General features: G+C 35.7%; 1 protein-coding gene across 1 annotated transcript; it reads right to left on the bottom strand.

Annotated features, from left to right (window-relative positions):
* Positions 1–97: 97 nt before the first annotated feature.
* On the bottom strand, positions 98–8,537 carry LOC107667198 (meteorin-like). The gene is made up of 4 exons (XM_016458802.1): positions 8,118–8,537; positions 7,040–7,467; positions 2,895–2,954; positions 98–824 (listed from the first exon to the last, which is right to left on the bottom strand). The coding sequence occupies exons 1-4, from the start codon at positions 8,216–8,218 to the stop codon at positions 511–513; spliced, it is 903 nt and encodes a 300-aa protein (XP_016314288.1). The 5' UTR covers positions 8,219–8,537; the 3' UTR covers positions 98–510.
* Between the last annotated feature and the right edge of the window lie 8,127 nt (positions 8,538–16,664).

Here is a 16,664-nt window from a genome sequence, read left to right as displayed (position 1 = left end):
GCAAATTTAGAAAATAGAGTTGAATTTTTTATATATATATATATATATATATATATATATATATACTCTCAATACAAAAACATTTTGTGTGTGAGTGTTTAAATATTTTTCTTTTCATATAAAGGCTGACAAATCAATGTTTTTCTGTGGCATCAAATACTGCAAAAGACGACTGTGCTACATGCATTGCGTACAGCTTATTAACCAACTTTGGATATTTCAGTGATATGATATTCATATCACAGCGTCCAAAGACAAGATTTCCTGAGTTTAAAAAAGAGGCCCAGTTTAGGACCCCAAATCTGGGTGGAATTAGACAGACATGGACACACAAAAACGTCCTTCGTCAGATATCCATCTTGATCCAGTGATCTTTGCTGAGATTTCCTCCTCCAGTGTCTCTGTTCTCCTTAACTTCTGTCTGTGTTTCTTTCATTTGCTCAGGAGTTCCTCAGATCATCTTCTGCGACAGAATCACGAGTTTCGCCCACACGTGATCGTGTTTTCCCGTCAGTCGTTGACCAGAGTGCAGGGGATCATCAGGGACTGTTTGGCCTGCTCGTACACCTTCAGGAAGTCTTTGTAGCGTGGAGCGCAGCCAAGCCACGCCTCCCCAAAGTGCACGCGGCCGGTAAACAGGAAGCTGCCACCGCCGGGTCGAACGCCGCACTGCAGAGGCGTCCGGATATCGCCCGACCGTGTCAGACGCCCGGATTCAGGGAACAGAGCAAACTTCTGCCGGTAAACCCGCGTCGCGCTCACTTTGATCACTGCCGCTTTCAGATTTGAGTCCATCTCCACTGAACGGATGTTTCCTCGAACCACTAAAAACACAGAAAGCTCTGTTAGAATGATGAATAATGAGTGCCAAACTTCAGCTTTTGCTGCTTCGGTTGGTTTACGATTTCCTTCTAAACCAGAAAATACAATTGGAAGCCTCTAAATTATAGGTGGGGTAAGCGATTTCTGGTAGCCAATGTTGACATTTGATTTTCAATGGTCGCTTTGTCGCGTCCAGTGTACTAGACAGACTTTAGCTGTTGCGGCGCAGACATGGTGTTACTCGCCTATCGAGCTCTTTGAGTTCTCTCCAGTGCTGGAAAGCTGATTCGATATTTACACGGGTCCTACTTCTTGCCTTATTGCCTTAAGCCTTCGTTTGTTCCGCAGACGTTTTCCTATCTTTCTGTCGCTCGGCTCGCTAATGTCCGTCATGTGCACTGAACACTCTCTCCTCCACATCATGAGTAGACACGCCCCTTACTGCTGATTGGCTACAAGTTTGTTTTGCTATTCAGCCCGAATCAGTTTTCTAAAGCGTTTTTGAAAAATCGCTTACCCCACCTTTAACCTGCTGGATTGATGCCAATTGGGTTTGGTGCGAATAAATTAGAAATGTACTTTTATCCAAAGCAGTTTACAGTAGAAGACTGCAAAGAGTAACCTGGTGTGAAAAAAGTACTTAAAATAAATGTTAACTTAATGAAAATAAAGCTGTGTACTAAAATAACTAAAATTAAAATTGTAATATATATATATTTTTTAAACAAAAACCAATAAAAATAACAAAAACAAAAAATTACTAAAATTAAATGTTAAATATAAATGCAACATTTCTTTTAGTTTAACTTGATGTACTAAAATAACTAAAACTGAAGTAAAAATGTAATAAAAACTATATATACATATTTAAAAAAAAAACTAATAAAATAATAATTGTTAAACAACAAAAAAGTGCAACAAAATGACCAACATTTTAAATCAAATTAAAATGAAAAAAAAAAAAAAATCTAAAATAAATAAAATAAAATCTAATTCAAAATATTAATAAAAACATAATAGTTTTTTAATGATACTAAATTAGGGCTGACCCCCCATACTTGGGTTTGAACCTGTGACCTCCAGATCTTTAACTAAACCGCTAGAAAATGTGGCATATTTGTAGGTTATAGGTTTGAGGTTCTTGCTATCCTAGAGACATTTACACCGTTTAGTGGAAAAGTCCTGCTGATTGCTTGGAATAAAAGCACATTTATCCTTAAAAGCAGAACAAAAAGTAAATTCAAATACTCACCAAAGTCACTAGTGCACACAGCCATCAGGATCTCGGTGTTATTGCACGGCCTACAGGCTCCTGTGAAAGAAAGAGAAGAGAAGAACATGAGACACAGAAGGACAGGAACACCAAGAGACGAGGCGTGACACGCAGCTGTTACTTTACAGCTCTTCAGTGGCGGTGTGATGGAGAAGACTGCAAAGAGTAACCTGGTGTGAAAAAAGTACTTAAAATAAATGTTAACTTAATGAAAATAAAGCTGTGTACTAAAATAACTAAAATTAAAATTGTAATATATATATATTTTTTAAACAAAAACCAATAAAAATAACAAAAACAAAAAATTACTAAAATTAAATGTTAAATATAAATGCAACATTTCTTTTAGTTTAACTTGATGTACTAAAATAACTAAAACTGAAGTAAAAATGTAATAAAAACTATATATACATATTTAAAAAAAAAACTAATAAAATAATAATTGTTAAACAACAAAAAAGTGCAACAAAATGACCAACATTTTAAATCAAATTAAAATGAAAAAAAAAAAAAATCTAAAATAAATAAAATAAAATCTAATTCAAAATATTAATAAAAACATAATAGTTTTTTAATGATACTAAATTAGGGCTGACCCCCCATACTTGGGTTTGAACCTGTGACCTCCAGATCTTTAACTAAACCGCTAGAAAATGTGGCATATTTGTAGGTTATAGGTTTGAGGTTCTTGCTATCCTAGAGACATTTACACCGTTTAGTGGAAAAGTCCTGCTGATTGCTTGGAATAAAAGCACATTTATCCTTAAAAGCAGAACAAAAAGTAAATTCAAATACTCACCAAAGTCACTAGTGCACACAGCCATCAGGATCTCGGTGTTATTGCACGGCCTACAGGCTCCTGTGAAAGAAAGAGAAGAGAAGAACATGAGACACAGAAGAACAGGAACACCAAGAGACGAGGCGTGACACGCAGCTGTTACTTTACAGCTCTTCAGTGGAGGTGTGATGGAGATAAATGACCTGCTGATAGGTGTGAGCCACGTCACCTGATCAAAGCTCATGAGAGAGGTGTGTGTCCCCTCAATCAAGACCCTAACACTTCACTCTTCCTCTCTAACGTTCATCTGGCTGATCTGTATGGGCTAGTACGGTAAGAAAACCCACCCACACAGAAATCAAAGCATTTCTCATTCTTCAAGTTTGTGTCATTTTGAAGATGCAGGATGTTTGTATATACATTTACCAAATTTTTCCATGTTAACTATAGTTTCTAGTCAAAATGCCAGACTTTAAGTCAGGGTAGATGTGAATGAAATGAACAGACAATAGGCTGCGCTAATTAATATGTCCTAGTTCAAGTCTAAGATTTTATTAAATGTATAAATATAATTTTAAATAAGACATATAGCGTCTAAAAAATGTCAAGTTAATTTGTGATTTACATTTTTGTAAAATTACAGCTAATTATTGTTTTTGTGCACATTCTTGAAACAATACTAGTGATTATTGAGATACTATTACATTTTTTATTAATATTTTCAACTAGTTTTTATATTGTCCATTTTCATTTTAATTTTAGTTAAAAATTTAGTAATTTTGTTGCATTTTTTAAAATATGTCTGTAGGTTTTATCATTTTTAATTTCAGTTTTTGTTTTAGTTATTTTAGTACATCAAGTTAAACTAGATATTAATGAGAAATAAAATAAAAATAATGAAATAAAATAAATCTAATTTTTAAAATATTTCATTTTATTTCAGTTAATGTTTACTTTATTTCAAGTAACGAAAATGTTTTTATGGTTTTAACTTTAGTTGTTTTCACGTTTAGTGACTTGTGGGTAAATAAAAACTAAAAACAAAAAATTTGTATGTACAACATATTCATTTATATTGTTAAAAACATGCATTATATATATATATTTTATTTTTTTAATTTTTATTTTATTGAACTTTCAAAATTACAAAATTCAACAGCAAGTTCTTCACATATTTCTCAAATTTACACATTTTGTAAGTACAAATTGAGACAATTTTAATAAAAAAAAAAACAATGAAATAATAATACAAAAATAAACAAAACAATCAAAAAATAAAATAAAAATAAAAGATCATCACAAGCATATTTTAAATTCATTTAACAGAGACACCACAATATTAGTGCAATTAATGGCAGCCCCTTTTCTATTCTCGAAATAGCCGTGAAAGTCACCGGTAACCATAGTGACAGTGACTGGAGTATACATATCAAAGATGGCGACCTCAATAACGGCGGCGCGAATTTACATGCCAAATCTTGATTATAAAAGAAAGCAGGAGTTTGGGGTGCAGCAACTGGACCACGAAACGGACGGGAACGACTCCAGTGGAAGATTGGATCTGAAACCTTCAGATGACACACCGTTTATAATGTATATACATGTGTCTCTGTACGTTTCCGAACCAAAAACACACATCCTACACGAGACGTGCTCACAGTATGACTTGACAACAAGCTGTGATATAATAAAAATACGCTTAAATAAAAATACAGTTGTGATTCCTGAAAAATGTAGAGGTGTCACACTTGTTTATTATTGAACTGTGTGTGACCGTAACTGTATTTAGCACTTATGGGCCGGTTCACATAGATACTGTTGCAGCAAACGCTTCCCGCCGCGGCTAGCTGTTCTTCTAGCATCTCGTGCATTAAGATGCCATTAAGTTAACAGTTAGTTGTTATAAAATATTTTCCATCCTGCTTTTAATACGCAAGTACATGTTCTGTGTGAATGGTTTCTAAAAGAGTACTGGCCGTATTCTGCTGCTGTATACGCCAGGGCCTCGTGATGACAGCATTTTTCGGACTTATTCATATTTTGTTACTCTTGGAAAGTTTGTCAGTTTGAAGTTATGATTAACAGTTATGATTATGTGGTCTTTCAGAAGTGTGGTGCTGCTCTCACGTGGGTCTTCCCTTCCCAAAAAGTAGTGTACTTCAAGTTTATTTTAGTAAGTATACTTAAGTAAAGTTCAAGTATATTTTTAAGTATACTTTATGTAGTAAGTATACAAATATTCAGTAATGTTTACTTTATTTCAAGTAACGAAAATGTTTTTATGGTTTTAACTTTAGTTGTTTTCACGTTTAGTGACTTGTGGGTAAATAAAAACTAAAAACAAAAAATTTGTATGTACAACATATTCATTTATATTGTTAAAAACATGCATTATATATATATATTTTATTTTTTTAATTTTTATTTTATTGAACTTTCAAAATTACAAAATTCAACAGCAAGTTCTTCACATATTTCTCAAATTTACACATTTTGTAAGTACAAATTGAGACAATTTTAATAAAAAGAAAAAAAAAACATGCATTATATTGGCCATTCTGCGCTCTAAATGTCGGCCATATTGGTTGAGCATTACGTAAAGTTGAGCACTATTTAAAGTCATCATTACAGAAAGTTTATCGAATGCATGTTGGTCTGATTTCTGCAGGCCGCGCAGCTACACGTGTGCGCTCTCAAACAGCAACAGGTGTCTGTGTGGGTGTGACAGAGAAAGTTGTTGGCCCTTTAAAACTTTTAAACATCCTTCCCCGTCTCCTCTCTGCTCCCAAAACTCCCAACAAAAGATCCGCTTTTCAGTTGTGCGGTTCCCCCCCAACCCCCCCGTTACCACGGCGACTGCGCTCTCATGCAGGTCTCCGAAACGGCTCACTATGGAGACAAACCCCCGTCCCATACGAAGCTTTTGTCTTTCTCTCCCTCCCCCCTCCGCTCTCGGCTTTTCCGCTCCTCGAATCCGAACGCTCCCTCCCCCGCGTCTCACAACTGGCTGGAAGGAGCTTCCCAGCTGAGACGACCTAAACCTATTACTCAAACCTGTTACATTTAAATAATTGCAGTGCTGCAATTACAGATTGAAATGAAAAGTGCTTGTTTGTGCTCTTCGACAAGCACAAGTCTTCAGATGGTGGATCTGCTCTGAAATGCCTTGCTCTAAAGTTCAAGTCTCATTAAAGTTTGAATGAATGCTCTGTTCATGACTGGTTTTGTCTGTCTGCTGCTCCTCGTTCTGCACCCCCATCCACCCAGAGGTCACTCGACTCCAACTCAACTTCATTTCGGAGAACTTCAACTCCTACTTTGCATACTTTCATAACGTTGCACTGAACTTTTCTGCAGAACCATCACAGGTTTGCAGAAACATCATCTTCAGGTTAATTCTCAGAAACGAACCCATGTAGATGAGCCTAAAAGTACTAGAGTTGGTAGTAGTCATTTTTGGAAATTTGGTATTATTTTTGGGATAATATCAAATTGTAAGTTTTAGTTCCCAGTTTTTTAAATTCCAAAATATACAAATGCTCTGTGTTCAATATTTCAAGCAATTTTTTAGTAAAATAAATGTTATTTGCACAGTTTCATAGCTTTGGCACGTTACTCTTTTTTGCAGAACCATCAACTCACAGGCTTGCAGAAACGTTCAGGATTCGCCTGCAGGTTAATTCTCAGAAACTTAATTTGTTTAGATTTCCTGAAAGTACAGAAGAGTTGGTTCTTTGGCAATTTTAGATTATATTTGGGCAGATATTAAATTATAAATGTTAGTTCCCACTTTGTGTTTAATATTTTAAACAAATTTTTAGTAAAATAAGTGTTTTTGCATAGTTTCGTAGCATTTGCACTGTACTTTTTTTTTGCAAAACCATCAACTCTCATAGATTTAGAGAAACATTCAAGTTTTGTTTACTAGGAAACAAACCCATATAGATGATCCTAAAAGTCCAGAAGAGTTGGTAGTAGTAATTTTTTTTGGCAATTTTAGATTATTTTTGTACCAATATTGAATTCAGATAACATTTTCTATGTTTAATATTGAAAGTAAATTCGACTGAAATCAATGTTTTGTGTCTAGCTGTTAATTTGCTTGCAACCATTGTATACTATGTATATATTACATAAATCACTGCTGTATCTTCCAGAATATTCACCTTTGCTGCCGATTGGATCTGTGTTGACTGACGGCTGCGCCGTCCAATCGCCTCTCAGCTCGTAGCGAAACGCAGCGATGCGTCTGCTTATGTCCTGGTGAGGTGTCGCTTGCATGAAGAGCGCCGGTCGTTCTCCAGGCATGGCACTGAAGCAGCACACACGGGCCGGGCTGGAGGTCTCGTCTCCCACCAGAAGCTCCAGGACTCCGTCCCGCTCCAGGTAGAGCTGAGCCCCGCCCCAGTGCTGATCCGGCTTGATGCAGGCCGACACCGGGCTCTTGCTGGACTCGCCGGGACCCAAGGCACTCCACGGCAGTCGGGGCGAAAGAGTGAAACGCAGCGCTCCGGCGGGGTACAGCCACTCCACAGAGCCCTCCGCACACCTCAACCAAACCTGCTCCACGTTCTTCACCGCCTGAGAGAGACCACTGCACAGATGGAAACCAGAAGAGCTTAACCAGAGAAATCTGAGCAGGCCAAACCTCAGTCAGTTGATCCACATTAAATGAGGTGCAAGCATTCTCCTGTTCTGCTTTCTCAAAACTTGAGTCTTGAGTCATTTGACCCGTGCATAAAGTTGCAGGAAAAGTTTAATGCCCCCTACTGGTTACTGGTTACTTTAACTGCAGCCATTTAAACTTTCTGCACTAGTGGAAACATCCTTAAACATCCATTAGTATTGCAACCCTCATATCACACCTTTTTATTCCATTATAATTATATTTTCTTTATACTTTACAAACGAAATGTTTAATTAACCCTTTTTTGCGCAACAGGTTTGGCTTTTGCGCACATTTGCGTAAACTATTCAAATTACACTGACTAAAAATATTCACGATAGATAGATAGATAGATATGCAATGCAATTCATGCACATATGTGAGAGATAATCACTGAATATTTTACCTATGTTTACTATAATGAATTGCATACATTTTGCACACTTTTAATTCGACAGAAATCACACAAGATAGCAGAAAAATCGGTGCATTCCAGGACAAAACGTAAAGATAATACGCAATATGTTTAAAAATCAACAGATATAAAGCCTGTAACTCTGCATGTTGGTAATATTCACCTTCTCCTCCAGCTGCACTGGTCTTCTGAGTAACTGGCCATCGTGAAACCCGTCAGGAATGAAATCCAAAGCGCAAAATTCCTGAAGTCCGAAACCTCCATCACCGCGCAGAGAGACACTGTGGTTCTCCAGAGCGGTGCGTGCGTAAAGTCGTCCTCTTCGCTGCTTTTCCAAATCTATAATTAAACCAAACGAAAACCTACTGATTCCATACTGTTCTCTGATCTAAAAGACTGATCTGTCTAAACTAAACGTTCCCTCTCTTTCTGTAGATCAGTCTGTGTCTCTGGAGCAGAGAGCTTCTGACTGACTGAGTTCCAGCGCAAGAGTTCAGAACTGGACTAAACTTTAAACCCCGCCCACAGCAGGAGGCGTGGCTTCGCCACATTTAAAGTCCGATGAATGGCATCTCCTTTATTCACACTGGGTAAAGGCAAACGACAGAAGAATGTTTAATCAGCCTGAATGTATGTGAAGGATTTTGAAACATAACACGTTGTTGGCAATAGCGTCTGAATCATTTTAGCGAATCAAATGGTTCAGTGAACCGATTAAAGGATTCACCGGATTCTGGCATTTAGCGTTACATTTTTGTAGCCAAAATCGCTGTTTATTTCTGTGTTTTCAAATTAGGTTATATAAATTGCGTTGAATTTGTGTTGTTTATTGTTTCAAAATAATAAAAACACAAATTAACTGTAGTGTTTTCCAAATATGATTAATATTCTTAATCCAGAAAGTTAATGGTTACTACTAACAACATTGTTCTAAACTCACAGTGTTGTTTACTGCTAAAAATAAATAAATAAATAAAAATAAGCCACTGATTTACAAAGGAATGTCAATCGGTTCTAAAAGAATAATTTCATAGAGTCGGTTCAAAAGAACGTTCGAATTCGTTGTTGAATCAATTAATTTTTGCCGCTCCAGTTTTCAGAGAGAAATGCGAGAAAGTAGTTTAAAAAAAAAACATGTTTCGGCTAGCTTAATTAACATGGTTAAAGGATTTTAAATTACCATGTAGTCAAAAGTTACATTTGAATCCAATCAATCTTAATTATGCGTTGTAATCCAATTACGATGGCTAATGATTAATTTATGTTTGTGATAGAATATTTGTCTAAAAATAAGGGACAAAGTGCTTGATAATTAAATAGTAGGCTGCAAGAAGTGGTCAAAGCTGAAGTTCAAATCAAGTTGAGAAGAAATAGGATGAAATCATAAATGCATGATAAATCCACTCCAATGCTATGTTATTAAACTTATGGAGAGATGCAAAGACCAGGGGGATGGGTGTGGTGGTTGGGGGTAAATGGAGCTCTCTGCAGGATGTCCTGCCCTACGTTCAGCCCATGCTGAGGGACTCTTTCATCTCACTGCATTATAAGCAAATCAAATATTCTTTTGTATCACCACTGCAATCTATCTTTACGGACAGTGTGCATGTGTGCGTATGTGAGCGTGCGCCTTTGATGTGGTTATGACAGGACCTTTGACATATTCAAAGCCTGATGTCCAGTAGCCTTGCTGAGGTGTGTGTGTAGTGTGTGTTTTGTGTTCCCTGCTGATCTGCTGTGTTTAAAGTGAGGCTTTTGTTCTTTGGTGGCCACTTCAAAGAATAGACACATGAAAGTATGTATGTGCGTGTACATGTGATTGTGCATGTTTAGTGTTGCAGTGTTGCATAGCAAGAGAATTGACTTTCTGAGTCTTGAATTGAGTCTTTTTCCAATATTTGCACACCAAAACCATAAAACTTTTGTAAATGAAGAAATATGGTGAAGCTAAGTTTGGATTGTCAGTGTAATGTATAGTGAAGTACAGCTTAAGATCCTATCTGGATTGATGTTGATGCATTACACAGCCCCAAGTCTTAAAATAAAAATGTCTGTTGATTTGCAAAAAATACTTAAGATTATCTAATTTGATGATGCTGAGTTAAAAGATATAAATAAAAACTTTCTATCATGTATGTTTTTCACAAAATAAGAATAAAGATTTTTTTTGTTAATTATATCAGCTTTAATGCACTCGTCAAAATAACAAAAGCAGCCAAATGTCAAATGTTTTAATGACAGAAAGAGGTATTCAAAATTAACATTTACATTTGAGTGGAAATTAGGATTAGGCACAATAATAATGTCTTCAGAATCATTCGTATATGTAAAAACAAAAAATAAATAAATAACAAATCACCTGAGAAAGGAAAAAAGTCTGAATTGTGAAATAAAAAGTAGCAATCAGCATTTTTTTTAATTCCATGGCAGAAACAAAAAAGAAAATGGAATTGCAAGACAAAAGTCATTATTCTGAGTTTATATCTTGCAATTCTTACTTTTTTTTTCTCAGAATGTCAAGAAACCAAGTCCGAATTGTGAAATATAAGCACAGAATTGCAAGGAAAAGTCAGAATTATGAGAATTTTTTTTTTATTAACAGGCTTCCATAAGAGAGAAATTATGCCTCTGCTGCAATTTTCCTGCTGATTAAAGGATAATACAAGATTTCTTTACCTTAAAAATGGTTGTGGAAAGCAAAAAATGCTATGAAATGCATCATATTTTGTGGAAAAGTGACATGCTCAAGTAATTTTTTTTGAATCAGCAAAAGCAAGTATTGGATTTCATTCAGCAAATATGATGTAGGACAGTGTTATATATTTCTATAACCATTCATTTCATCAGTCAGCAATTTAGCTTTGCTTCAACTTTATTTCAGCTCTGAATGACTGTTTTGCTTCAGTGGTTCTCCTGCGATCCATGAAGTGGTTGGTCAGTGTTTTCCCCCTCATTCAAGCATGTTCCTCAAGTCCGATTATTGGTTTCTGTGTGTGTTTGGGGGTGGGATAGTGATGGTCTCCTCAGATCTTGATCCAGCTGTGTTTGCTGTCTTTCCTCTCGACACACACCAACACACACACACTCACATGAGAGAGAGCAATGAGAACAACAGTGTAATTTTTCGCAGCTCTCTCATAGGGGTTTGCCGGCAAATACAGCATTGTGTGTGTTTCCTCAATGAAGGCACTACTTACGCTGTTATAATGGAAAGATTAAAGGATACGGAGGGACAGTGAGATTAGAAGAAGGGTCACACAGTAGAAAGGGCAGAAAGATTGTGTTTATAGCTTCACTTCTATTGTATGTAAAGTTACAAAGGAATCAACTCAAGTTCGTCTAGCCTGTGTTTTTTTACATTTTTGATTAATTTGTTGAAAACCATGAGTGTATAACACTAACATTATGTGATGCGTTTTGGCTTATGGTTAATTTTATTACTGTGCAGAGTGGATAAATAGTATACTGTATGTATTATGGGTTAAGGGTCAATAAGATTTTTTAATGTTTTTGAAAGTAGAGGTATCAAGGCTGCATTTATTTGATCAAAAATACAGTAAAGACAGTGAAATATTATTACAATTTACAATAACTGTTTTCTATCGGAATGTATTTTACAATATAATTTATTCCTGTGATCAAAGCTGAATTTTCAGCATCATACTCCAGTCTTCAGTGTCACATGATCCTTCAGAAATCATTCTAATATGCTGATTTGCTGCTTGAGACACATCTCTTATTATTATCAATGTAGAAAACAGTTGTGCTGCTACATATATTTGTGGAAACTGTGATAAATGTTCTTTATCAGGATTCTTTGACGAATAGAAAGTTCAAAAGAACAGCATTTATTTGAAATAGAAGTCTTCTGTAACATTGTAAATGTTTTTATTGTCACTTTTGTTCAATTTAATGCATCCTTTTTATTTATCTTACAGTATTTTTTTCATACACACAGGTTTTCCTTCAGTTTAACTGCGTCTCATCATTCTCTCTCTCTTTCTCTAAAGCCGTATTTCTGCATCTCATCAGTTTAAGTGTGTTCACCCATCCTCCCATCCTCTCTCGCTCCCCCTCCTGCATTCACTCATTTTCTTCTTCATTGACTCAGACGGATATCTCTCTGCGTCTCGACTCCTCTCTCTCTCATTGTGTGTCGGTTCGCATTAAGCGTGATTAGCTCACACCCTCTTGCATACGCGCTCACACAGCCGTATTCACGGACAATGAACGCATGCCAGTGCAGGTTGACCCCTGAGAGCCTCCTCTCCTCCCCCTGCCATCAACATCGCTGTCTGAAATATCTTCAGTCCTTTCAGACCAAAGTCAGTCAGGATTCTTTAAACAGGCCGCATCAGCATGATAGCACAAATGAGGGCTTTTAAATATCTCAGTTGTTTCTCCTAGACACATTTTTGCATAAGTGTCCTGCATGTTCCTGCTGAGAGAAAGACTCACATGCATCTCATTTAGAGTTTCAGAAGAGATTTCAATGATATGCTTAGATTTTCCAAGATAGCTAAAAGTCAGAGATCTCCGTATCTCTATACTCTTACTGTATGCTTGAATACTAACTCGGTTGTGTCTGTTTTTATGTCTCCTTAGGATTTTTTGGGGAAACATCTGAGACTAAGATACTTCAATGAAATGAGAACATCATTGAGTCTCCTGAGCTATGGGAGTGCAACTTTCCTCTGGTAATGCAGTTTTGAAATGACTAAAATATACCATTATTAATACCATTATTTTAAATTTTCCTTTTTTATTTAAATTTAATAAATTTTGTTGTTTTTGTCATTTTTATTATATTTTATGTTTTTTTATATGTACATAGTTTTTTTTATTAATTTTATTTCAGTTGTAGTTATTTTAGTGCATCAAGTTAAAATAAATGAAAAATCGATATTTTGCTTTGGCGACTAGCTTAAATTAAATTATATAATTCTTTTTTTTTCATATACATTTAATTTAATTTTATTTCTGGTAACAATTTTTGTTTTTTAATGGTTCTAGTCTAACTATAATAACCCTAGTTGTAAATCCAGTAGGAGATTTATTGCATTTTAGCTTTTTAACCCAGTAAACATTCTCATGCGTTTTGAAAGTGTAGTATGATGCATTAAAATTTTTGTCCATTAATAATGCATCATGCATGTGAGAGTTTTATCAGCTATTATTAAGACCTGTCATTGCAAGGACTTCCTAGTAAGTTGGTGGTCTTTTCACACAAGCAAAGCAGGAATAGACCATAGGGTGTTGCATAAGCTGTAAAGGACCTCTGTGAAAGCAGTAATCATGTCTTTATTGAATAGGACACTCTAATTAGTGGTTTTCACTAAGAAAAGCGTTAGTATTTATCAAAGCTCTAGTATTCTAAAGTTGGGTGTGTGTCGTCTTGCAGTGTTTGTGAATGATTCCTTAAAGGGATAGTTCACCCAAAAATGAAAATTTGATGTTTATCTGCTTACCCCCAGGGCATCCAGGATGTAGGTGACTTTGTTTCTTCAGTAGAACACAAACAAAGATTTTTAACTCAAACCGTTGCAGTCTGTCAGTCATATAATGGAAGTGAATGGGAATCATGGCTTTGAGAGTCAAAAAAACATACACAAACAAAACCAAATTAAACCCTGCGGCTCGTGACGATACATTGATGTGTAAAGACATGAAACGATCGGTCTGTGCAAGAAACTGAACAGTATTTATATAGTTTTTTACCTCTGATTCACCGCAATGTCTGAACTGTCCGAACTGTCCTGAGCACGTTCTCAACAGCCGGCGCGTGACGTGTCTTCTTATAAGTGCATTACTGCCACCTATCTCTCAAATGGACCATTGACACTATCTACAATCTCAATTAGGAGTGCCAATGGTCCATTTGAGAGATAGGTGGCAGTAATGCACTTATAAGTCTGCGATCTGGCGTAAAGCAAGAAGAAGAAGATGCCTCACGTGCCGGCTGTTGAGAACTCGCTCAGGACAGTTCGGACAGTTCAGACATTGCGGTGAATCAGAGGTAAAACACAATATAAATACTGTTCAGTTTCTTGCACAGACCGATCGTTTTGTGTCTTTATACATCAATGTATCGTCACGAGCCGCAGGGTTTAATTTGGTTTTGTTTGTGTATGTTTTTTTGACTCTCAAAGCCGTGATTCCAATTCACTTCCATTATAAGACTGACAGACTGCAACGGTTTGAGTTAAAAATCTTCATTGTGTTCTACTGAAGAAACAAAGTCACCTACATCCTGGATGCCCTGGGGGTAAGCAGATAAACATCACATTTTCATTTTTGGGTGAACTATCCCTTTAAATCATGTGTGTTTTTGAGGACAGATATGCTATTATTTACTAAGTGATAAATGCAACATTTTCATCTGATGAACCATAAAACAAGTGTGAAAAACCCCCACAGATGCGCATTGAAAGAGACCAGAAGATCACACCGATTTGATGTAAATAACATATTGACATAAGTAGAAGGACTGAGATAGTATTTTCTTGCATTAGGTGCTCCAATATTTATTTACAAGTTCGGAAAAAAATTTTTTTAGTTCATCAGACATGATTTTGTAAATGAAGGCGAAATGCATAAAACAAGCATGTATTTGCTTTAGTCACACCTGATCCTGAGCCTCATAATGCAGCTCTTGTGTTGGCATTTCTTCTCAGTTCAGCCAAATAGTTTTCCACCAAATTTACCAACAAAAACTCAGAACTGAAGCCTCGCTGGTGTGTGTGTGTGTGTGTCTGCATATGTACGTTTTCTAATCAGGCGCCTTATTTTGTCCGTGTGTTTGTGACGGAGGTCAGCGAGGTTCTGACGTTTGTGATGGTAATGTGAATCACATACAAAGACCAGACACTGAAAGAGTCAGTTTGTGTCAGTACGCAGCCAAAAGATAATTTTACCGCCATTTATGAGTTCCTGAGGAATTCAGGAATAGATTGACCGCGATTCCCAAGGGATTTGAGTGTGTGTGTGTGTGTGTGTGTGTTGATCAATAAAAGCACAAACGAGCTGATTGGCCAAAATGCATGAGCTGAGATTGAACTAAAAAAAAAACTAGAGGATGCAATAAGTGCAGGAAGACAAACCATATTGATTAACGAAAACAATTGCACAAAAATTACACTTGCTTATGGATAAGTAAATGGTAGCATGTCACGATTTAATGATAGTGCAATTGAGTGGCTCTGAAAAGCTGCCCTTTGACCTCCTGCCTTGACCCCGACTGACCCCTGAGTCTGTGTTGTCAGAGATCATTAGTCAAACACACACACACACACTGGCCGACTCACAAAAACATCACTTGTCAGTGCATTTCATTTATCTAATTATCAGCCAATCAGAAAACAGGCTGTGCCGCGTTTTTTGAAGATGTGAAAGAGCCTCACACACATGCATCAGCACACCTACACACTCTCTGCTCTGTTTGACTTGTGTTTTCAAAGACACAATCAACTACATCCCAAGCTTAACACTGTTTTCCTTAACACTGTATTTTCATTTCCCTCATATTTAGGTTGTTGCTAAATCAACCTAAATTTAACAGTTTTTTTTTTGTTCTGATGTTGGTTTTTTATAGTTTGGGAGACTCAGAAGACTTTCTTTACTCTGTATAAATCTAGACTCAAACGAGTCAGTAGTTGTCATACAGTAAAAGTATAGAGCTATAAAATGAATATGCATAGCAGTTCAGATCAATTGATCTTGGGAAAATGTTATGGGAAACCTTTGAGTTCAATTTGAGACTGATTCTAGAAATCTGAGCACATTTTAAGACATTTTATAGATTTTTAATAACTTTAGAGGAGGCATATGAGATAACTGCAATCTTCTTTTTGTTTTGTTTCTTTTGTTTTGCATCTGAGAAGCATAAATGAAAGTACATTTTTTAAATATATATATATATATAATAAATAAATAAATAAATGTATTTATTATATATTTATTTTTTCCTCTCCATTTTAACGTTACTTTCCCATCTTTTGCACTACAAGAAAACCTGTTCTTAGAGAACAAAAGTTTCAAAAGGACTAAATGTGTTTGTTCATTGAACACCAATTACCTGGACAGACTTTAAGCTCTTCAAAGGATCTTCATCAATAGTGTAGAGTTACACACTGAGACTCGTATAATGTAGCAGCTCTAGTGGGGGAGACGGACGGGCGACTGTAACACACTGAATGTCCTCATCAACACAAAGTGCTTCACTTTAAGAGACATTTTCAACAGCAAGTTGATTTTGAGATAAAAGTCATTTGTTTTGAATGTCCAGTATTTTTGTCTGCTGTAAGTTTTCAAGCCTTTGAATTAAAGCTGATATCAGTTTCATATTTAGGGTACTGATTAAAAGTTACATGAATGACAGCTACATTTATTCCACAAAATATAAGGCAGCACATTTGTTTTCAACACTGATAATATGTTTCTTAAATGAAAGTACATTTTTTAATTAAATTAATTTTTGTATTTAATTAATTAATTTTATTTTTTTGTACTGTTTGTATGTTTGTATATGTAATGTGTATTTTTTATTTTATTTTATTTGTTGTTTGTTTTGTTTTGTTTATATGTATATTTTATTATGTTTGGTTTTGTTTTATTATTTTTGATTTATTTTAATTTTTTATTATTTTTATTTTGTTTGTGTACTTTGTTTTGCATGTTTGTATGTCTATTTTGATACTTGATTTTATTTTGT

The sequence above is a fragment of the Sinocyclocheilus anshuiensis genome, unplaced genomic scaffold (genome assembly GCF_001515605.1).
Source record: "Sinocyclocheilus anshuiensis isolate Anshui unplaced genomic scaffold, SAMN03320099.WGS_v1.1 scaffold415, whole genome shotgun sequence".
Classification (NCBI taxonomy): Eukaryota; Metazoa; Chordata; class Actinopteri; order Cypriniformes; family Cyprinidae; genus Sinocyclocheilus; species Sinocyclocheilus anshuiensis.
This window is presented reverse-complemented; position numbering and strand designations above follow the sequence as displayed.

Excerpts from the sequence above, each read along its gene's own strand:
- LOC107667198 (XM_016458802.1), bottom strand. The coding sequence starts at position 8,218 with ATGGAGGTTTCGGACTTCAGGAATTTTGCGCTTTGGATTTCATTCCTG. Across the intron at positions 7,468-8,117 it reads CAGTGCAGCTGGAGGAGAAG|TGGTCTCTCTCAGGCGGTGA; the intron begins GTGAATATTACC and ends CCATCTGTGCAG. Across the intron at positions 2,955-7,039 it reads AGATCCAATCGGCAGCAAAG|GAGCCTGTAGGCCGTGCAAT; the intron begins GTGAATATTCTG and ends TTTCTTTCACAG.